Below are 24,660 nucleotides of genomic sequence, written 5' to 3'. Positions count from 1 at the left end.
AAGGGGGTGGGCCGCACCAGGTGTCACCATGGAAGGGGTGACATCTGGGCAGAAGTGATCGAGGTTGCAGCTGGTGGGTCCAAATAGCGTTGGGGAGTCTGGGGACACAGGGAGCGGGGCTGAGCTGACATCATTCCTCCCACCCTCTCCATGGGCCCCCTTCCTGCAGAGAAGGGTGCAGCAGTGCGGTTTGTGAGTAAATCTCTCCTGATTCTGATGCCTCTATGCTCCTCGGCAGCCAACCACTCACTCTACTTCTTGTTTCCTGCTCACCATGCTTCCTGCTTAGCGTCATTACAGGCCATGCAGATATCAGGTGGGCAGAGAAGGGCGGGATTCCGAGGAGTATGGACGCACCGGGATCAGGATGGGGTGAGATTCACTTTCAAGCACCACCCTACTCTGCAGGGGACACAGGAGGGGGCCATGGAGAGGGTGGGATGAATAATGTTAGCCTTCCTCCTTGTGGGGAACCACTAGACCAGCAGACCACCAAGCAAGCTATATAGACAACCAAGGATGCCACATGGGGCTACCTCTAGCATGACACCCCTTCGACCCCCACCATCGGAAAAAGAAAAACATGATGGGGAGGGTGTGTGCATGTAAATCAGTACCCCGGTCCATAGCTATAATCACATATACCAACCACCTTGACCTCACTGCCCTCAGGTCCAGTTAAGCAGTCTGGCCTGGTGACCGACACTCACAGCCTGCTTATTGGACGGTGAAAAGCGCCAGCATGCTCACAAGGTTATTTTTTTTATCTCCCTCCAGTAAACGAATTCCCATTCCTTGAAGATTATACGGAATTGCTATTGTTCTTCAGTGAGATAAGCAATGCTGACAGCTCCACTCAGCTGAATGCTCACGTTAATATGACAGTCTGCTATCTGGAGAACATCCCCGCTGATGGCCAGATTGGGCCTGAATTGACTGCTTCTGAACGTTTGAAGTGGAAAGAAGGTGGGTGTTGAAGCTTTGGACAATAGCTGCAATTTATATTTAATGACAAGTCGATAAGTACCTTATTGAACAACATTATATCTCTGTGCTTGAGTGAGGTGTCCATCACTGGTGGTAGAGGCCAAGCAGGAAGCAAGAAATTTGGGCGCCCATGGCTAGTGGACAATTTGGGCGCTAATGCAAATATCGTTAATACAGCACCCAAAGCAGAGATTTCGGCGCCCGATAAAGATCGTAAGATCGTTTTCAACATTAGAACATTCAAGTTTTTGAAATATGTTATGATTTTGAAGCTTGCATTGTTATAGTTTTTGTCATATTATTTTGTTTGTATGTACAAATTTTATGTTATCAAATATGTTATCACTTCTACGTTTAAAAGGGTCTTTGTGCAGGGGGGGTAATAGTTAGGGTTATAAGTCAGGAGGGGTGTTTGCTCTGTGGGAGGGAGGGGGGTAGGCAAGGTTAGACACCACCGGGGGTGTTTCTTAGGGTTAGGCATCACTAGGGGGTTCTTATTTTTAGGCACCACCATGGGGGATCTTATGGTTAAGGACCCCCGGGGGGGTTCTTAGGGTTAGGCATCACTAGGGGGTTCTTAGTTTTAGGCACCACCATGGGGGATCTTATGGTTAAGGACCCCCGGGGGGGTTCTTAGGGTTAGGCATCACTAGGGGGTTCTTAGGGTTAGGCACCACCAGGGGGTCCTTAGGTTTAGGCACCACTATGGGGGGATCTTAGGGTTAGGCAACACCAGGGGAGTCTTAGGGTTAGGCACCACCATGGGGGGTCTTAGGGTTAGGCACCACCTGAGGATTCTTAGGGTTAGGCACCACCTGAGGATTCTTAGGGTTAGGTACCACCAGGGAGGGGGGGGGGGGTTCTTAGGGTTAGGCACCACCTGGGGATTCTTAGGGTTAGGCACCACCAAGGGGGATCTTAGGGTTAGGCACCACCATGGGGGTCTTAGGGTTAGGCACCAGTAGGGGGGGCTCTTAGGGTTACTTACCACCAGGGGGTGGTTAGGGTTAGGCACCACAAGGAGAGGGTTCTGTGTGAGAGCAGCGTTAAGTTAATCTGTATTTTTTTAATAATCAAACGTTTTTAAAGTAAATATCCTTTTGTTTTCATTTCCTCTCTGATTTAAAATAATATTTCATGTTTACATGTTTTTGGCTTCACTCCACGCCCACTTGAATCTTTATTATTTATTACAATTTAATTTTCCACCTGCACCCATTTTTCCTCTATTTCATGCAGGCGCCAAGCAGGCCATGAAGACTGAAGTGGTTACGTTACGTATAACACCTATCGGACTTTATTTACTCACCTTTACAGCAGAGCACACTTGGGGCTCTTGGTCCTGGTCGGCGGTGGACATAACACAGCCCTGATAGCTTCATCAAACACTGTCTTTAGTCCGCGCTGTGTCAGGGCAGAACATTCTAAATACTTCACGGCCTCTGCAGAGAAAGAGAAAACAGCGATGTGAGGAACTCCGGGGCAAGATATAACAATAGGGCTTCTGGGTTGTGAGTAGAACGCCTGGAGACACAAAAGAGAAGAGACAATAACACTGAAGGCAACACAAGGACAGAGTCACTGGAGAATGCTGAGTAGATGCATGATTGGGGTAGACAGCGATCTGGGCGCTGTGCAGTCATCCATTATTGAGAGAAGGTTGTTGGGTGGATTTGTATTCAGCTCTTGTCTTTTCTGAAGCCCGTATGAGATCATTAAGCATTCTTCTCGCCAAACATCATCATTCTATCACTTTGTGAGATTTGCAGCACAATTACTGTACCTCGACTCTCCAGTCACTCATGAAGGATACGCGCTATAAAATGCATACAAAGCATAGGCAGGCCTGGGAAGCGTCCAGCAGTAGGGGGTTATTTCTACCAGGACATGCTTCACATTATATCTTCTGTTTGTTTGCTGAGTTGTATTTTATTTTGCGTAAAATAGCTGTGCTGACAAATCAATGATTTACATTATTTTTAATGTTGTATTAAATTAGTATAGTTAAAATGATGAATATTAAACGTGGTGCATCAGTTATACAAAGGTGCAGACTAACCAGCAAGCTCATGGTAAACCAGAACTCGTTGGGGTGGGTAAGGGGCTACAATGGTCCAAAACGCCCCCTTACTAAAAGAAGATTGTACAGCTGCAAAGTCTTGTACGGAGAGTGCCCCCTGCTGGCCTCAGTGATGAACATGGATTAACTGTACATGATATATTTCATACTTGCCTGGTTACAAGGCATGATCTCCAGAACTTGAGCTCTGTGTACATCATTCTACTGAAATAGTGGCATTGAGGGCTGATTTGTGCGCCTGCAGCGCCCTTATTGGGCACCCATAGCGCCCTAAGCACATCGGGCGCTAGACCCAGTGCCCGCTATTTATTACGCCTCCAAATTTCCCTTCGATGGCGCTATTTCAAGGAGCACCCATGGCGGTGCCCAAACTTCTGCCGCTAGCGGGCGCCCAAGTCACCTGTTTCGCATTCACACTATTCACACTATTTACTTTTCCCCACAAACCAGACAGACACCTAACTTCATTTCACAGCAAAAAAATCAAAAAACAAAACAAATACAAGTGGGCACACATTGTAACCAATAGACAGAACAATTGATTTTCTTTTCCTGCAAAAAAATATGTGGATCAATCAGAACTCGATTACAGTCAACCACCAGACTAAAATCACCCGTCTATGCTGCAAAGACAAAGAGCAGAGTATGCTAAGTATGAGTTCTGCGGTTGATTCTCAGTTCAGCAGCTATCTGAGCAGCACATGTCATCTTCTGCAGAGGAGTATTTTCCTATCGGGTAAAATAATGCTGACAGTAAATCCTGTGGCACCACTTATAGGTCTGTAGCTGTTACTACAACTCGGGACAATGGAAGATTATGAAAAAAATTGGAATAAAATGAAGACAGGCCATATATGGTTTCTGTTTAGGAAAATCTATTCATGTGTGGATCCGGCCATTTATCTCAGCAGACAGTAAATTAAGAGGTAACGCCGTGAAAGAACTACATGATGAGATGTAATGTTGCTGCCTGTATGTGATCATACTCTGAGATGGCGATTTATCCACCTACTACGATCATCTCTGCCCCGCAGGGTGTCCTCTGTATGATACATACACATGCACGCACGCACGCACTCACACACACTCACACACGCACACCCCCCCACCCCACCCCACACACACGCACACGCACACACACACACACACATGCACGCGCACGCACACACACACACACACACACACACACACACACACACACACACACACACACACACCCCACCCCACACACACTCACACACACACACACACACACACACACACACACTGTACACACACACACATGCACGTGCACGCACACGCACGCACGCACTCACACACACTCACACACACACTTTTTTCACCGTGTCACCCACAGCACAGGGGCATGGCGGGAATTGTTGGTATACACAGCAGAATTTCAAAATATATTTGATGAACTCTAATTTATGCAAAACTGATTTTTTTTTGCTAGTCATAATGGTGATAATTTGCTAATTTTGCTTACACAACATTTTGTGTAAAAAATTGCATTTAGGCTTCTTTCACACTAAGACGTTGCGTTAGGTGCTATGTTAAAGTCGCATAACGTGCACCTAACGCAACACATGGTGGTGGTGGCAGAGGACGTTAGCAAAGAGCCGTTTGATGTGTCCGTGATGCGTACTATAGTACGCATGCTCTGGTGAAGACCACGTCAGCGGAGCACTCCGCATCACGTGGTCCCGCCAGTGACGTCAGCACAGTGCAGTGAATATTAATTAGCCATGTGGCTAATCACTGCGCCTGTGCAAGCAGGCGAACGTGGCAAAGCCGCTCTTACGCCGCAGCATGCTGCACTCTAGATTGATGTGCAGCGTTACAATGTAACGCAACGTGGGAACTGTGAACAGCCCATTGCAGTTACATTACTGTGCAGTGGGCTGCGTTACAGGCTGCACTAACGTGCGCCTGTAACGTCCCACTGTGACAGCAGCCTTAGGGTTACAAGGAATTACAAATTTGAAATTAAATTGATTTTACCTAACTAATTTTTTATTTTTGTGTCATTGAACAAAATTTTGTAATTTACTTTGAAGTCAATACTGCCAATGATTGCAAAGCTCCCAAACAAGCAATGTTTAAAAAAAATATATATTACAATTTCAAAAAAGACCATCTAGTTTTTGAGAAAATCGATAAAAAAACCACAAAGAGTAATTGGTTTTTAACCACTTCACCTCCAAGGGTTTTCCCTCTTTAAAAACCAGAACAATTTTCACATTTTAATGCAGCATCCATTCATCTGCCAATAACTTAATCAGTACTTATCACACTGAAATGATCTATACATTGTTTTTTTTTTCACCACCAGTTAGGCTTTCATTGGGTGGTACATTTTGCTAAGAATTATTTTATTCTAACTGCATTTTAATGGAAATGATAAGAAAAAAAATAATTATTTCCAGATTTTGGCCATTATAGTTTTAAAATAAAATGATCTACTGTGGATAAAACCCACACGTTTTATTTGCCCATTTATCCCGGTGATTGCAGCATTTAAAATATTTACCTTGTATAATGTATGGCGCCAATATTTTTTTGGGAAATAAAGGTACATTTTTTTCAGTTTTGCATCCATCACTAATCACAAGCCTATAAAAAATAATAATTTTCTTTTTTTGGGTAACTATGGGAGAGTGTGTGAGGTAAGGGATTAATTTTAAATGTATGTGTAGGTCTTTTAATTAAAATAAATGTATGTAGGTGTAATTTTACTATTTGCCACAAGATGTCCTCACGCATTATTTTCCTGCCAGTACTATTGTACTCGCTAACAGGAAGTCATGCGTGGATCTGTTACTTTCGATTTCTGTAAATTACCGCGGTATCTCATTGAAGCTGGCGATAATTGACATAGGGACTTAAGGTGGCTACACACAATGCAATAAAATTATCAGATTTCACAGCAATTCAATAGAAAAAAAAAATCTTAACCTTTTTATTTTTATTCGACGCGTTTTTATTTGATAAAAGTCTATCAGGAGTGCTGGATTTTTCTGATCAATTTTTATGAACATTTTTGTGTGTGGTTTATTGTCAATTTCCTTATATATAATTCAAAGCAATTTTCTCAGAGTTTTCTATCATTTTTTTTCATAATTGGGTTCAAATTGAACACACGTGAGTGATACATTGGTCAGATTTTTAAATGTTACAATCAGGCTGCTTTCACAGTGGGACGTTACAGGCACATGTTAGTGCAGCCTGTAACGCAGCCCACCGCACAGCAATGAAAAATCAATGGGTTGTTCACAGTGCCCACGTTGTGTTACATTGTAATGCTGCACATCAAGAGTACGTACTGCATGCACTACTTTATACGCGGCTAAGGTGCGTTAGACTGCTTGCACATGCTCAGTAATGTTGGGGAGGAGGGGAGAGCGGCCAGGCACATGGCTAATTAATATTCACTGCACTTTGTGACGTGTGCAGTGTTTACTTCCTGGAGCGGTCGGTCTGTGCGGCGATTGGCTGGCGGGACCAGGTGATGCCGCATGCGTCACAAAGTACGCATCACGGACGCCAGAGTGAGCTGCGCAATGCGGCTCGCTCTGACGTCCACATCCAACACCACCAGGCGTTGCGTTAGGGGCACGTTATGTGACCTATGACGTCCCCTAAAACGCAACTTCCTGGTGGGAAAGTAGCCTCAGTCAGAAAAAATAATTGCACATCTTGCAATGAAAAGATAATTTAAAAATTGTATGGTGTGTGGCCACCTTTAGATCAATGAATGGGAACTAGGTTCCCATTCATTGGTCTCCCCTCTAACGATTGGGGGGGATGAACAAGCGAGGAAGCAAGAGAAAGTGCGGCGGCAATGGAGCTGTAGAGATATTTTGCAGGGATGTAGATATTCATCCCGGGGGAGAGGAAGTAGTTAACCTCTGTGAAAATGCTTTGCTGCAATGCACTTTAACATACACCAAATTTTTTTCATACAAATTGTGTACATTTTAAGACAATGGACAGCATGGGGCCCTCCCCCCCAAGCCTCTTTAACCCAGGTGGCTGGATAGTGTGATGGATAAGGGCTCTGCCTCTGACACAGGAGACCAGGGTTCAAATCTTGGCTCTTCCTGTTCAGTAAGCCAGCACCTACTCAGTGAGGAGACCTCAGGCAAGACTCCCTAACTCTGCTTCTAGTGGCTTCAGCTCTGATGCATTGAGTCTTCCAGGAAAAAAGTGCAATATAAATGTTATTTGTCTTGTCTTTTCATTTTTACCCATGCAGGCTGGTATCGCCTCTGGCCATTTTGTCACTACAGGCAAGGAAACCTGTGCCCCCCTCTCCATGAAAATATTCACAATGCGGCAGCATTTCACCAGACAATAATCGTAGTACAGTAGTGGTTTAGTGCAATACTACGAGCCGCCGATCTACCGCCTCTATACCGCTGTGTCCAATTGTAAAAATGTACTGCTTGATTGTACTTTTGGTACATTTTTGCCATGGATTGATTGAAATTCTGATCGATGTGGTGGTTGATAATCGCCATATTCGATCATTTTGAAAGAATCTGTCTGTAAAAATGAATGCATGTATTGACAGCTATAGGCTAGGGTTACTAATAACAAGATTGGGTGATTCAATTGTAAGGGTAAGATTGGGGGGAAAAGTAGAGAGTAACAAGGAACATTTATAATTACTTTTCTCCTGGCGGACTCAGTGCTGACTCGCTCAGTAGGCAGTAGCAGTGTTAGGGAGTCTTGCCCAAGGTCTCCTACTGAATAGGTGCTGGCTTACTGAGTAGAAAGAAGCAGAGATTTGAACCCAGGTTGCCTAACAATTACACTATCCAGAGAGAGGAGGAAAAGAGAGCCAGCACTAGCGGAAGGGGGGGGGGACAAAGGTGAATGAGGGAGAGAGGAGGAGTGGAGAGAGACGGAGAATAGCCTGACATGGAGCAGAGAGCTTATCTGTATTGCAGCCACATAACACAGAGGCGACTTGCCTGTAATGTGACTCCTGTCCTGACTGTCTCTCACACAAGGCTGCAGCAGCCACATGGAGTCTAGGGACTGTCGAAAACTTTTCATCTGGTGTAATACATTATCTAGCTGACCACATGCAGTCTTTACAATGATGAGAAAGCAGACAGAGTTTTTTCTAAGGACACTGTAGAAGGCAAGCCTCTCTTCTGCATCATGCTGTGTACATTTACCAGCTTGCCATCAAATTGTACATTTATTTCCCTCAACCAGCCTAGTGCTTCATATTGCCTTATATACTGTACCTGCAGCCTGGGGGAAAATCTCCCTCCTTCCTCCTGGCTAGTCCATTCTGGAATGCACACAAAGACACCATCCTCCTCTTCTTTTCAAGTCATAAGGAGGGGTGGGCAGGACAGGAGTCACACAGACACACTCTAGATCCTGAGATAACACTAACATTAGGGAATGCCATACAAAGTGTTGTAGACAAAAGGTTTGTAGATTTCTTATTTGAGGCTGAGCAGTAGAGGCTTTCATTAGAACATTTTATCTCTGTTCCCTGAGTTTTCAGTCTTTAAGGACAGGAAAAATAAACTTTTTTTCCCCTCAAAGCGCCTGCCATAAAGCTGCTGCTCTAGGCAATTAGCTTATCAGCTGGTCTCTAGAGGCACCTCTGGGTATAGTCACAATTCAGAGGCCAGATCATGTGGGGTTCGGCACCTTGAGCTATACCAGCCTTTATGGTCCTTAGTATGGGGGACTCAGGAAGAAAGGGGCGGCAAAGCCTCCTCCTCTCTTCTAGAGCCCTTCTAAAATCCATGGACAAGGGAATCATCCCCACCTCTTGTGCCCAGGAGGAGGTGGAGGTAACTAGGGGGTTTATAGTATCATCTGGGGGTGAAATGGGCATTGGGGTGCTAATGTACTCCTTACCCATTTCCAAAAAGAGTTAAAAATGATATAAAAATGTTTTATTATTCTTAATCAACCATAGATCCAACGATGATCCCGCGCCTGGATTGTATGATTCATGAACAATGCCCCCCGCTGTCAGCAAAATATACGAAAGTATATCAAGTCCCGGCAAAGCATCTTTAAAGGGAACCAAAGGTGAGAGGGATATGGAGGCTTCCATATTCATTGCCTTTTAAACAATACTAGTTGCCTGGTAGTCCTCCTGATCCTGGGTCTCTTATACATTTAGTCATAGACCCTGAACAAGCATGCAGCAGATCAGGTACTCTGACTCAGCTAACTCGGGTTTTACTGGATTAGCCAAATGCATGTTCCAGGGTTTTGATTTAAATATGACAGCCTCCATATCCCTCTCACCTCGGGTTCCCTTTAAATCTGCTGCTGGGGCTTCTGAATGGTCCTTTAACAGACCAATAGGAAACAAATTTAAGATCATTGCTAATTTTCACAGTGAAGTTTACATTTCCACCGGATTCAAAATGTTCCCGAAAATACTATGAATTTTTGCAAAATCTGCATTTTCGTGGCAATAAGAACTACCCTCAAAAAATTAATAAGCAAAAAAAAAAAAAAAATGGGGGTGAGGGGAGGGGATGGGGGTTGCATGCCTACACATTTTTCTGAGAATTCTTATCTATGCAAAAAATTTAACATTTGCAAAAATTGCCTTATTTGCTCACCATCCTTCACTTCACTATTAAATAAATACTTTTGTAGAGGTTGTAGCTTTGATTATTTCTTGTACATATCAATCTACAGAAAGAAATGGTGTCAGTTTTTCCAGGTAATAGGATGGATTGATTCTTGGATCAGAATAAATTGGACAGGCATGTCACTGAACTTTATGGGCATTTTTTAAAAGTGAAATAATTAATTGCTCTAATAAGGCCTTCAGCTGGGCAATTTGTATTTCTGGAAGGAGACAGTCCAATATTATACGTGGAATTCCCTAAGCATAAGCCCAGACAAAGTCATCTCGGGACAGAAACACGTTACATCTGCCAAAGAGACAGATACACGTTACATCTGCCAAAGAGACAGATACACGTTATATCTGCCAAAGAGACAGATACACGTTACATCTGCCAAAGAGACAGATACACGTTACATCTGCCAAAGAATGTCACACAGAATTATACACAAATATACACAAATAACTAAGCGGTGAAAATGCTACTGGCGGCGGCCATTTTGATATAATGTTAAAGAAATCATGTTGTTAGTTACTTCTAAGAATTTAATGTAAAATAAATACCTAGACTTGTATGACTTCCGCATCAAGACCGTATAATCATATGTGGCTGGATAGTGTACTGGTTAAGGGCACCACCTTTGACATGGGAGACCAGTTTTAGAATCCTGGCTAGGTCAAGTACCTATTCAGTAGGGAGTTCAAGGCGAGACTCCCTAACACTGCAGGGTGGCCTCCTGAGCGCGTCCCAGTGGCTGCAGCTCTTGAGTGCTTTGAGTCCAACAGGAAAAAAGCGCTATACAAATGTTCAGATTACAGGAGCGTTGCTAGCCCCAAAGATCAGTGGCACGTGCCACAGATCTATTCTGTGTGCCCCGGATGTCGCCCAGGCAGAGTCAGAGCTGTGGAGCCTCAATGGTGGGCATGCTGGGAGCTGTGATGCATCAATGGGGGGTGTGCTGGGTGCTGTGGAACTCTATGGGGGCATGTTGGGAACTGTGGTTATTTTAGTTATTCTATGGGGACATGCAGGGAGCTGTGGTGCCTCATTGGGAGGCCCATGTGAGCACTTGAGGGGGTCCACTAGAAGGTCTGAGAATGCTAAGGGGGACAGCAGCAGGCCAGCCCACCCAGCAGAAAGCCAGACCAGCCAGCACAGAAGCCAGGTAACTCCGCCTAGTTATGTTTAAGTGGCACTGCCTATTTATGAGATGTGCTGCAGTTCTTTCTTTCTTTTTTGTATTAATGGAGAGAGGGCTTCATGCAACATTTTGCTGGGTAGGCCTACTTAGACTGCTGTTAAGTTCATGTAAATTTGGCTCCACCCATGACCGTTCTGGTGCATGGCTCCACCCATTAGTGCCCAAAAGTGCCCCGGATCTCATATGATCTTAGCAACACCCTTGTCGGATTATATGTAGTGTTGGTTGAATAGCTCTGTGTTCAATTTGTTGGCCTTTCGATCGAACTGGCCGATATTGTTCAGGTTGGCGAAGAACCCAAATACAAAGTTTTCCCCCAATTGCATTGATATCCGTGGTGCTGCGGTTAATAGCAAAGCTCTCATACATGCTAGATTCACCGCATTTGCAGCCGGGTTATCTCACTAGCTTATACACTGAATAATACGATCCGTTAAAATGGAGGGATGCCATTGGTCAGTGTATAAGCCAATGGGAGAACCTGGTGGCAGATTCTAACATGCTTTGCTGGGGTTTCCCATAGGTGAGTGCCGGCGGTGACCGCGGTTAGGCAGTGGGGTGAGTGTGAACGAGGTCAGTAGGTGTCAGGGGTTCTCTGATTGGGTGGTGATGGAGTGTAAGTGCTGCGGGTGACAGCGGGGGCTCTGCATTACGCGTGTCGGTGGAGTAAAGAGCAGTGGGTGCAGGTGGTGGATGGAAGCAACCTCAGGGAAGATTCCCATTGGTCTGATAAAGAACCAATCGGGAGCCCTGCCGGGGCTTGCTGTGCTTTAGTGTAGCAAGTGCTAGCAGCGTGTGTTGCGGCGGTGCGAGGAGATGTCCAGATGATATTGGCGTGGGACCATTCAATATTGGAATGGGAACATTAAAGGTAAGTATTCATGGTTAATTAAGCATAATAAAGCACTTTATTCGATTGTGTTTTATTCATTAATTTTTAACTTATGCAAATGGTTTAGGGGTACTCATTTTACCTGGGGGGAGGAATCTGGTCCCCTTGTTAAAGGCAGATCCCCAGATGCCACCATGAACCCTCCTCCAGGGCTTAGACCATCTCCTCCTGGCCACTGGAGGTGGGGATGAGCTTCTTGTACATGGATTGAACAGGGTCTCTGGGGGAGAGGGGAAGGGGGGCTTTGCCAACCCTCTCTACCAGAGCCCCTTCACCCCATACCATGGACCATGCGGGTTGGTATAGCTCAGAGTGCAGAGCCCCATATGGCCTGGGCTCCAAATTCTGGCTATAACAAGCCTGCATGGGGGACAAGGGGTTAAGGAGGCCTGGGAGAGGGGACCCTATACTGTCCATTTTCTTAAAATGTACAAATTGTGTACGCAGAGCTGGAATTATTGCAGTATGAATTAAATGTACTGCAGCAAAACGTTATTTTACCGAGTTTAAAAACAATTTTTTTTTTGAATTTTTAAAATAGATGTTCTCAAAAACAGCAAGGTCTTTTTTAAAAAATGTTCCCGTTGTTCCCACTGTTCTCCTAACTAGCAAATTAGGTGATTCTAGGAAGTATTGGGACTTTGCTACTAACTGTGAAAGTCAGCAACATTGACTTCACAAATGCCAATTTTGTGCAATCAAATCATCAGGTGTGTGTTTTTCACGTCGGCAAGGTCCAAATTTGAACAGACACATTTCGGGTTGAATATGAGAGTGAATTTGAACACCAATACTAATCATGGGAATTAGGAAATAATAAAAGTGCACTATCTATCTATCTATCTATCTATCTATCTATCTATCTTCCCCATGACACCACACCAATAAAAGTTGTGCCTAAAGTGATCTACCTATCTTAAAGTATTATAAAACACAAAAATAAATTTTGGTCTAAAACATTAAACACACCGAAAAAACAAAAAACAAAAACAGTAAACAAATGATAAATGTTGCTGGAAGGCTTAAAAGCTGAAGTTCACTGAAGCTAATTCATAAGATTTCCAGTTGCAGGAAAAATTATCAGATTGTCTTGTAATTAAATAATTACTGAGCAGGGACAATGTTTCCGTGCCCTAGTTACATACAGCATCTATCAGTGCAAAAGAGGGTGCCAAAATCACTATAGAAACAGTGTAATTTGAATTACATCTTTCCCCACTATCCATGGCGGCCTGGGGGGGGGCACCGCCAGGACTTTTGCAGGAGCAGGGTGAGCCGTTTATTGCTTTGCCCTGTGCCCAAATTTTCCGGCGCCCTTTTGATGGAGCTGACGAAATTGCTCTTTTTTGCAGGCCAACAAGGAATAAAAAAAAATAATAAAAAAAACACGAGCGTTCACCATTCCTGTAACAGCTAAAGTTAAGGTTTCACGCACTAAAAGCCGCCGGCAAACCAGAACATCTTTTAACCATGGAAAATAGCTACATTTGCCTCAGCAGTTACAAAATATTCCACCTGCTCTTACAATTAATTAAGTTGAATTGAGTAGCTATTATAAAGAGACAATACATTGTCAAACCAGCATAAATTCCCCACAACGAGTGTCAGCGCCTCTACTTACCAATCTCCTTGGCCAAAGCCAGGCCCTGGGGGTAGGAAATTGGGGCCAGCTTCTTCTCCTTAAGCTTCTCAATGGTTTCCTTATCGTCACGCAAATCCAACTTGGTGCCCACGAGAATGATCGGCGTGCTGGGGCAATGATGCCTCACTTCCGGGTACCACTGGAGGATGCAAAGCATATGTAAAAATTAGAAGGTGAAAAAAATTCCCAACAGTGTCATGTATAGGGCTCTGGCCTACACATGGTACACCTTGGTACACAGATTGTGAGAGACTTGTGGTGTTTTACATTTAACAAAGAAACATCTAAGTAAAAACTACAGTAAACCAGAAACAAAAATAAAAATAGGTGGGAGGAGTAGGCGGCACCACAAACAATTGTAAACAGCTGGGAAGTAGTGTGAAATAAACAATTTTACCTTGGCAGAGAAAGTAAAGTAATACATATTTACCATAATTCATTGCACACTTAAAGGACATAGAAAAGGAACAACACAACTACGACTATTTTAATATTGTAAATTAACAATTAATACTTACCTTTAATTAATGATCCCACACCAATATACACTTAAACTTGATTAAAAATCTGAGCACCGGAGGTGGAAAGAGTCCCCTGTCCATGGATTGGTGGCTTTGCCACCCCTCTCCCTCGGAGCCCCCACATACCATGGACCATTTGGGCTAGTACAGCTCCGGCTGCGGAAACCCACATGGTCTGGACTCTGCATTCTGGCTATCCCAGCCTGCATGGGGGACAAGGGGTTAAAGGGAACCAGAGGCGAAGCACCCTTGTGTATTTTACCATATATATCAGTTTGAACATTACAGAAAAAACCTACCATGCTCTCTGTTTCATTCTCACTGCTAAAAGTGTCTGTTATCAGCTGTGATAAGAATCCTGGACTGAGCATTCAGTCTTGCTTTGCAGGGAATAATTATAGCTGAGTCATTATAGCAGAGCCACAAGGGGGTAGGCTTGGGCTTGAAAAGACACCAGAGAAGACAGACTCAGCTATAATCTTTCCGTAGCAAAGCTAGACTGAGTGCTCAGTCGGGGATTCTTATCAGAGGTGATCACAGTCAGATCAAACAGAGAACAATGAAACAAAGAGCAGATTAGGTGTTTACTGTCATATTCCCACTGATTTATAAGGTAAAATACAAGTGGGTGCTTCATCTCTGGTTCTCTTTAAGGAGGCCTGTGAGAGGGGACCCCATACTGTCCATTTTCTTAAAATATGTATATGTTACGGCCAGAACCCGAAGTTTGGCCACTTCTAGTTCTGGCCGGCCACTTCGGGTTCTGGCCGGCCAATTCGCGAAGTGCCCGCTGCGCTGCGGCCAATGTTAGAAACGGATCGTTTACTCTGATATGAATGTATCTTCTGGCCGCAGCGCAGCGGCCAAACGTATTAATTTGTTGCAATTTTTAAGCCGGCGGCAATGTAACGATTCAAGCCGCCGGCTTTTTCATCTGCCTCATCTCTCTCCCTCTCTCTTCTTATGGCCAGCCGGCGGGGGGGGGACACGCGAGTCCCCCCGGGAGTCGTTCGTCGCAGCAGGGGCAGCAGAGCGGGGAGGCTGCAGACATTGCTTCTGCCAGCACCCGCTCTGCAAGAACGGCAGGCTTCCCTGCCGCGACGAACGACTCCGGAGGGACACGCGTGTCCCCGCCCGGCTGCCCATAAGAAGAGAGAGGGAGAGAGATGAGGCAGATGAAAAAGCCGGCGGCTTGAATCGTTACATTGCCGCCGGCTTAAAAATTGCAACAAATTAATACGTTTGGCCGCTGCGCTGCGGCCAGAAGATACATTCATATCAGAGTAAACGATCCGTTTCTAACATTGGCCGCAGCGCAGCGGGCACTTCGCGAATTGGCCGGCCAGAACCCGAAGTGGCCGGCCAGAACTAGAAGTGGCCAAACTTCGGGTTCTGGCCGTAACATATACAAAATTTGGAACTTGATATACAGAATATTAAAGTGTATCACAGAAAAATGGTATTTTATTTTTTTACTTAGAATTTTTTTCAAATCAATTTTTTCAAAAGCAAGAAGGTGTTTTTGGAAAAAAAAAATAAATCACTTGTTCCCACCACTCCCCCTAACATACCTTGCATGTGACAACAACATGTATGCTTGTCTATTAACCACTAAAGTCGGTGGTATTGACTTCAATATACATTTTGCATTTTCGAGTAATTACGAGTAATTGTGAAATGCCGAATCATAATTATGCTGAGAGTGAAATTAATTACGAATTATCAGGACATTTTGCATTATGATTTGGTATCGTAATTTTGAATTTTGATGCAAAGTTACGAATATGTGAAATTCAAGCTTATCCGCATTGAAAACACTTTGCAGAAGTATAAAAGCAGCATATTGGCAATCATATCCTCCAATCACAAATTTGATAGAAAAAGGGGTGGAGTCAGTAAACATAATCAAAGACTATCCCACCATAATGTCAGTAAAGTCAAGTTATCTGTCATAATGAGACATTTAATGTGACAAATCTGGAAGTTCCCTATCTTTCCGGAGAATCATAAAAATTCCCGGGAGTAAAAAGGGAAATACTGCGTCACTATTTTAAAGGAATACTATCGATACCCAAGTGTTCTAAAATGACAATGTACAAATAATGTCTAAGTAGCTGTGTAAATATTTTCCTACTTTTCATGTTAAATATCAGAGGCAAAAGCTGTAATTTATTGAGGGTAGGATTTAGCTATATTGGGACAAATCAATTGCAGAAGGGGTGTCTGCTTCATTCAATGCACACAGGGCCGGGCCGAGGCATAGGCTGGAGAGGCTCCAGCCTCAGGGCGCAGTGTAGGAGGGGAGCACAATTCATTCAGCTGTCATTCCTAATTGTGTTTGAAGCAGAAAGAAATAAGAAAAGGGGATACATGGCAGTGACTGCAAGCCAGATAACTAGATATTAAGGTGTTGGGGAGGTTGTGGGCCCTGTGGCGCCTCTTAGTCTAATAGCAATCAGTGTGTGACAGCTGGGGTGGGAGGGATGGAGGGGCGCACTTTGGTGTCTCAGCCTTGGGTGCTGGAGGACCTTGTCCCGCCTCTGAATGCACAGCCAGAGTTGCATATCAGACTACAGAATGCAAATATCAAATATATCAAACTCTGAAAGCAAAAACAGTATGAAAAGCTGTGACAATTAGTTCCATTTCCTCTGCTCTCTTCAGACACTTCAGTCAGAAACACAGGACACAGGAGCTGCAGCTCTCTCTCTGTCACACACAGAGCTACACATAGAGTTAACTGATCAAGTGTGAGGGGAATTTCCCCTCTCCTCATGGCTCAGTCAGCCGTCAGTTTTGGCGTCAGTAAAGTTTGAATGTATTTTGATAACAGTAAACAAAGAAGTTGCTACTAAAATGTATACACCAGTACTTAGCAGCACTTCCCAAACAATTCCTGTGTCAATTGAAAAAAATATGTGAATCGATAGTATTCCTTTAATGATCTTTTTTGAAGAGTCACTGTGTGCATATTCCTTACTAGTTCTCTCACTGTAGCACTGTGGCCTTTAACCTCCTTGGCGGCAACCCCGCAGGAGGTTTTCTCCGGCCCTGCTGGGCCGATTTGTTTAATTTTTTTTTTTGCTGGACGCAGCTAGCACTTTGCTAGCTGCATCAGCACACCGATCGCCGCCGCCCCACGCTCGATCGCCGCTATCCGTTGCGCCGCGCGCCCCCCCCCCCCCCAGACCCCGTGCACTGCCTGGCCAATCAGTGCCAGGCAGCGCTGAGGGGTGGTTCGGGACTCCCAATGACGTCGCCGAAGGCGATCGAAGCGGGCGGGGGGATGCCGCGGCTATGATGTAGCGAGCCCTGGGCTCGCTACATGATATAAGAAAAAAAAATTTAAAAAAAACTGCTGCGCTGCCTCCTGGCGGAATTTTTTATACCGCCAGGGGGGTTAAAGTAAATCTGAGGTGAAAAAAATCCCAAAACAGATACTTACCAAAGAAGAGGGAAGGAATCCCGCAGAGTACAGAGGTGCCTATACTTTATGTTTAGCACAATCAAGGCATTTTTGCATTGGCCTGAAGAAGCGGGCCATGACCCGTGAAATGCGTTGTCTAATTGTTATTTTGGTTGAGATTTACAAGTCGGTCCTGAGCAGTGGCGGTGGTCTCCTGGAGGACACAATGCATGCTACCTACCTGTTGGGAGTACCGGTAAACTTGCCATGTGCTTGGCATTTTTAATGACATTTAGTGACTACATCCCTTTAATACTGTAACGTAAACCTATACTTGATATTTTAGGTTTGTTAGTACTTAGCCTCACAAGTTATCGGTCTAGTGTCAGTGAATATTCTCACCTTTGCTCGGACGTTTTCATAGGATGCCGGACTCACCAATGAAAAGCAAATCAGGAAAACATCCTGAAAAAGAGAACAATATGGAGAACATCAGGACATTGTCTTCTTATTAAAGTGGACCCAAATTAAAAATACAAGATTTCAGAAATAAAATATATTTTCTAAATTATAATGATAAATAGCAGCCTTTTTTCAGCTGCATGATGACAAATATAAAATATTTTACATTTATTGGAGGAACCCCTCCCTTCCTTTCATATTGCCGGGACAGAATCCGGCAGACTGGCGGAGGAGATAAAAAACAAAAACTACTGATGATGTCACAGGGGAGGTGATGTCAGCTTGTGTGAGATTTCACATAGCCGACGTCCCTGTGAGGGAGGGTAGCTGATGACAAACACACCCATGATCTAAAACCTCCTACTAAGCTCAGAAGTAATGGCTGCCACCTGTATAACCCTAGTTATGAGAAGAGAAGGGTGAAAAGCATGCACTGAAATGCTCATAGGCTTAAATGAGTGTTTATTTATCTTTGTATGTGTCAGAGTGGTGCAACTAAATATTTTGAATTAAAAAAATGTTTGGTTTGGGTCCGCTTTAATACTATACTACTAGAAAAACTTAACACACACACATAACCTTTTTTAAAGTGGGATAAAACTCTTACATAACATAACATGTGTTTTCACACCTTTTATTAACCATACAGTTATCATATTTGCTTTTGTGCACAAGTAATATTGTCTGTTTATGTTTACAAATTACAAGTTTTCAGAGTATAGTTTATCTGCTCTTAAAGCTGCCATCACATTTATTGCATAGCTGCTGTATTTATATATTAAAATCTATCTAGTTATCACTTCTCAGCTCCTTGCTTCTAAAGCAGCGAGAGCTCATTTCAGCACAGCTAGGAATGTATTCTAATTGTAGCAGACAAATGAATGTAAACAAAATAAAATGTTATCACCTCTTCAGATGTGGCCAAAAGCTTTCCACTGAAGCAAGAAGCTTTCCACTGAAGAACAAAGTGATGTGTTTAACTGTAAAGTTTGCCACAATTTGAAGCAAAATCCCAGTAAGTTTTTTTTTTTTTCACTTTAGTTTTGGATACTATCTATAGTACTATGTATTATCAGCTTTTCTGGGCGCCCAAATTTTCGGGTGTCCTTTTTTGATGTACGTGACTGGCATCCAACAAGCCAATAACAGGAATGAGTCATTGTTATCTCTTGACAAATATATATTTGCCCTCTTGAAATGGAAGATATTTGCAATAATTCAGCTTTATGTCGGCAAGAAGGAATTCCCCTGATGCATCACTTCCGCTCAGTGAGTGAATGTGTAAATTAATCCTTTACATCCCCAAAAAACAAACACACATTTAGAGTTGCTATTAATCCTATAAAGCAGCAGTCAGGAACCTTTTTGGCTGAGAGAGCCATAAACACCACATATTTTAAAATGCATTTCCCTGAGAGCCATACAATATGTTTCAAACTGGGACAGTGCGCATGCGCAGCAGAGGGCTCATGTCCCTGTTGCTATGGTGATGTGTATACAGTTGATCCGCCGGACAGTGGAAGTGTCAGACACGTCTACAGCTTCTCTTGGGTTTCAGCAACATCAGCAATTTCCCCGAGAGCCAGACAGGAGAAATACCGACTAACAGCTTGTACAATTAGCTAGCTGACTTGGGGGTTGATTCACTTTGTAGGACTAGATCCCCGCACGTTGACCTTTGGTCATTTGACAAGCAGCCGATTGGGCCAATCAAAGTGCGGGGCCCTCGTCTTTGGAACATTTCCACTACACCTTTTTTGAACAATGTACCCATACCTCTTAAAGCGGAATATAACCCTGCATTTCAACTTTGCTCTAAAACATTATTTACAGCATATTATATGCAACCAGCATTTTTTTTTTACTAGACCAGCATTGGAAGGGTTGGAACACAGAGGTTTCAAGTTCCGTGGAGAGATATGCAGAAGTTCAGATTGTTACATTCTATTTAGTTATATGTATCTATTGATAAACGTTACACACTCTTTGGCTGTCCTCCAAGCTCCTTTTCAGTCAGAGAGATGAGTCACATTCAACACTTAGATACATTTATGTAAACAAAATGTATCTATTTCAGGTTCGGATGCGTCTGCAGAAATCTCCAGAAACTTTAAAGCCCTTTGTAACCCTTCCAATGCTGGTCTAGTAAAAAAAAAAATGCTGGTTGCATATAATATGCTGTAAATAATGTTTTAGAGCAAAGTTGAAATGCAGGGTTATATTCCGCTTTAAGAGATTCTGATGTACACCATGTTTTTTGCCTTTGTCTCCAGTTGTATGCTCCCAATTCGTATTGCTCTAATTGCCTGAGGAAGCAGGTTCCAACCTGCGAAACGCGTTGCAACCCCTTTTTTCTGAGTATGCCAATAAAATATATATTGATTTGAATAGACAGTTTCAGTGTCTGCTTGTACGAGGTAAGTCCACCACTGCCTCGAAAACTTTTTAAACGTTTTCATTACCTGCTTTTATCCTGTAATTTTTGCATATACTTAATATCCACCCTTGGTGGAGGGGGATAGCCCTTTTTCCTACCTACAGAGAGCGACTTCTTATTCCTGAGTGGGGACAGGATAATCTCCTCACCTGCCTATACAGTGCTTGCCTTGGAGGTAACCCTGACTTGTGAGTATAATTATCATACTCTTTCACTATCCTAATATTACAGTACATACTACACTATATTAGGCTCTCAGTTTCTCCCTTCTCTTCATGTAGAAAAATAGATTGGATATCTACGAAAAAAATGATTTAATCGTTTATGGCCATCTTAAGAGAGCTAGCTTATGTTGATGGTCCCCAGTGGCGTAGCTAGACATTATGGGGCCCCATAGCAAAATTTTCATAGGGCCATCACATCTAGGCACTCTTGAGCAGTGCTACCTGTCCTTACCCTATGAATTTGAGTTTATTGGGTAATTTACATTCTCATGTAATGCACACTTGAGTCCATGAGCACTGAGACATAGCCAGAGGGTGGAGAAACAAAGCAAAGTTCATAGTTAACACATCATGTTCCATCTGGGCCCACTTTTCTCCAGGGCCCCATAGCAGTTGCTATGGCTGCTAGGGCTATTGCTACGCCCCTGATGGTTCCTATGATTTTTCTTTGCAAATCCTTGCAACCACCACCAGAGCAGCTGGAAAAATAACTGCCCCCGCTCGGCTTTCCAGGTTTGTGACCGGAACTGGTCGGCCGCACTCAGAGGCCCATATGCCATTCACATTTTCTCCTGAGTTTTCTCCTAGGAGATACTTTCACAACTTGTAAATAAAATGCTTTTTACACCACTAGCAAGTAAACAAATAGTCAAAATCATTCAAATTCAGTACTTTTTCACCTAGTATTGTGTTACTTTTTCCATTGCAAAGTGCTAAGTTTTAATTTAAATTGAAGATGAAAAATGATCTCCTAGGAGAGAACTCAGGATAAAAAGTTAATTGCATATGGGCCTGAATGTTGTTTAGGAAAACTTTAAAAAAAAAATCACCTCTAAAGAAGTATGACTAGACTGTTAATCTTATAAACAGAGAGGTAATCGTACCTCTCTTCAAGAGTTTGAACCAGTTTATTGAAAAAAGGTCATATATTAAAGCACATACAATTGACACCGCGTTTCTGGGGTGCTTGCCTGCTTCATCAGGTCAGTGAAAAAACAGGTGCCTTAACTGCTATGGCTGTGTAGCAAGCATGAGCGCCTCTCTGTCTCCACCTTTTTTCAATAAACTGGTCCAAATTCTTCAAGAGAAGTAAGATTACCTCTCTGTTTATGTAGTAGAGTAGGAGCATATATTTTTAAGTTAGCCAATGAATGGTATCATCCGGATTCAAAACTTCTTGCTCTCTGTTTATAAGATGTACAGCTTATTCGCCTATACTTTATGCATTGGGTGCCTCCACCCCTGTTTTAAAGGATACCCGAAGTGACGTGTGACATGATGAGATAGACATGGGTATGTACAGTGCCTAGCACACTAATAGCTATGTTGTGTTCCTTTTTTTATTTCTCTGCCTGAAAGAGTTAAATATCAGGTGTGTAAGTGGCTGACTCAGTCCTGACTCAAACAGGAAGTAACAACAGTGTGACCCTCACTGATAAGAGATTCCAACTATAAAATGCTTTCCTAGCAGAAAATGGCTTCTGAGAGCAGGAAAGAGATAAAAAGGGTCTATAGGTCATAGATTTTTTTAGCTCTGGCATACTTCAATGAATGTGTCATTGAGCAAAAACAATAAAACAGTTAAAACTTAAAGTAGATTTAAACATAAAATAAAACTGTGGAATATCTTAAAAAGTCATTTTTAGGAGAAGGAAGATAGATACAATCATTTATTTCATTAGTTTATTTTCGCTTCGGGTGTCCTTTAAGGACTTAAAGAGAGAGAATTGTACGATAAAATATTCCAAACTTCTTGCGTTAAATAATTTGTTTGATGAGGCAGCAAATTAGTTTTCCACTTCCTTAATTCATTAAGGAACAAATATTTTAATAAATGATGGACCTTCTTTGGAACCCCAGGGCCCAGGAGTGCACCACTCAGATCGAGATAAGTGAATTGTGCCTTGTTTAAGAGGTTAAATAATATATGCTTGCATTACATTAGCAAATGCAAGGCTTCAGCAAAGCGGTTTTCTGAAGAGCTAATCTTCATTCCACACCCCATCTTCATTGTCTTGTGCCTCTATTATCGTGTTTCCAAAAGAATAAATCTCACTCCACTGATTTAGGTGTGCAGTCAAGCCCACACCTGATGGGGAAGATGTATGCTAATAAATCTCTTATCCAAAATAGGCTGCCAATTACAACGACCTAACGGTTGTCCCTGGACAAACGACAGGGCCTTACTGGGGAGATCAGTGTGCTGGGCCGAGGAATGGACTCAGCGGGATAAATAGAATAAGCAGCTGGGTGACATATTAGAAAGGAAAAGAGACAATTACAGACCACAGGAGAGAACTACCCAGATTATTAATGGCTACCTGCACCATCTAATTAAAATATGCATCTCCTTTTTTTATTATTTCTAACAAGACCGAGAAGCGGGATTACGTTTAACTGTACACATCATTAAAACTGAAACCTCCTGGACAAAGCTCCCAGCACAGAGCGAAACACGAGTCAGCACAAAGGCCTTAGTTATTTCTGGCTATATTTAATAATATGTAGATAAAAAAGCACAATCCCGAAGCTGCGAAATTTTCAGGTTATAAAAATACAGAGCTTCTCATTAAAGATGTAACAATATACAAGTCTTATCCTGGGGCTGAACAATGAGGACTCATTTAACTGGGGGGGGGGGGGGGGGAGGGGGAATAGGTGTGACAAGAACCTTCACTTTGGGAAGGTAGAGAATTGTTTCTGTAAAATAACTTTCCTCTAATATAAGTGCTAATATATTTTACAGAAAATAATAATAATAATAATTTATATTGAATTACTTGATGGAGATTGTTTTACAATAACTGTTAATATGGCATAACCATACATGCAAACTACAATTCATGGGGGGCCCAGAAAAAAACGTTGATGAAGCCCCCAATGTACAAACTCCTTGCAGAAGTTGACCTGACTGGGATTCAAACTTGGGACCCAGTGCTGCAAGGCGAGTGCGCTATCCACTATGTCACTATGTCACAAGGGTCCTAAAACTAGTGTTGCCATCATTATCTTGACACCCACAACATGTGCAGCCAAAAAAAAAAATGATCTTAAAGTGGATCCGAGGTGAACTTTTACACATTGCATAATTGTGTTCCTTTCCTATTGTTTATAGGGCATTCCTCAAGCCAAATACTTTTTTGTTTTTGTTTTAATACTCTAATTCCCTATAAACTAAAAAAGCCACGCCCACAGGTTTTCAGAGAGCCTTGGCAGTAGAAAGGGCTCATGGGAGCTCAGTCTGGGCAGGAGGAGGGGGAGGTGTTACTAGCCATTGATTTCAGAGGCAGAGGGGAGGAGGGAGGAGGAGAGGGGATTAGGCGGATGCAGGGCCGCCATCAGAAATTTTGGGGCCCCTCACACATCAGGCCTGGGCCCCCCCTCCCTGGGCCCACCCACTGGTTGCTGTGCCCCCCCTCCCACTAGCAACCCCACCCCCATGTCCGTGCACAAAGTGCGCTGCGGCGAAAAATGTGCATAGCTCCGAAATGAAGAAAGCAGCATGCACAGCGTGATGCGGCAAAAAGTGGGCATGGCCATTGCATGTTGTGGGTGGAGCCAAATACTAGCAAAATACAGGTAGTCCCCAGTAAACAAATGAGATAGGGACTTGTAGGCCGGTTCTTATCCTTTATCTGTTCTCTTTTGTCCCCCTCTTTTCTTCCTGTTCCTCTTTTGTCCCCCTCTGTCTCACCTCAGTTTGTGCCTCTTTTGTGCCCCTCTGTGTGACCTCATGTTCCCGTCTCATCTCTTTTCTCCCTGTGCCTCTTTTGTCTGCCTCTGTTCCCCCTGTGCCTCTTTTATACCCCCGTGTTACCTCTTGTCCCTTTCTGTCTCAGCTCGTCCCCCAGCCAGGTATAGGTGGTTCCCCAGTATAGGTAGCTAGGTATAGGTGGTTCCAGCCTCAGTATAGGTAGCCAGGTATAGGTGTTGGCCCAGTATAGGGCCAGCACATGCGGCCCTTACAGCACCTTGGGGGGGCCCCAGGGCCCCTAGAAGCCCTGGGCCCCTCACTGCAGTGTCAGTTGCCCCCCCCCCCCCCCCCCCCCCTGATGGCTGCCCTGGGCGGATGGCTCAAGATACAGATAAGCCTGCCTCTGTGTAATGTTTACAAACAACATGGCTGCTGTCATTCTATCACAGGAATAAATAATCATATACTACTAAAACTGTTTGAAGCTAGAT

At 43.4% G+C, this 24,660-nt stretch overlaps 1 protein-coding gene across 1 annotated transcript in view; it reads right to left on the bottom strand.

The window, feature by feature from the left end:
* Positions 1-24,660, bottom strand: part of RAC2 (Rac family small GTPase 2) — a 132,073-nt gene that overhangs the window by 10,580 nt on the left and 96,833 nt on the right. The window contains exons 4-6 of the mRNA XM_068255024.1: positions 17,755-17,817; positions 13,405-13,564; positions 2,297-2,429 (exon numbers count right to left, since the gene is read on the bottom strand). Coding sequence (XP_068111125.1) covers positions 2,299-2,429; positions 13,405-13,564; positions 17,755-17,817 — 354 coding nt within the window. The 3' untranslated portion in view covers positions 2,297-2,298. The remainder of the gene's footprint in view (positions 1-2,296; positions 2,430-13,404; positions 13,565-17,754; positions 17,818-24,660) is intronic.

The sequence above is a fragment of the Hyperolius riggenbachi genome, chromosome 9, assembly GCF_040937935.1.
Source record: "Hyperolius riggenbachi isolate aHypRig1 chromosome 9, aHypRig1.pri, whole genome shotgun sequence".
Classification (NCBI taxonomy): domain Eukaryota; kingdom Metazoa; phylum Chordata; class Amphibia; order Anura; family Hyperoliidae; genus Hyperolius; species Hyperolius riggenbachi.
Note: the sequence above shows the minus strand (reverse complement) of the source record. Positions and strands in the feature narration are given on the sequence as shown.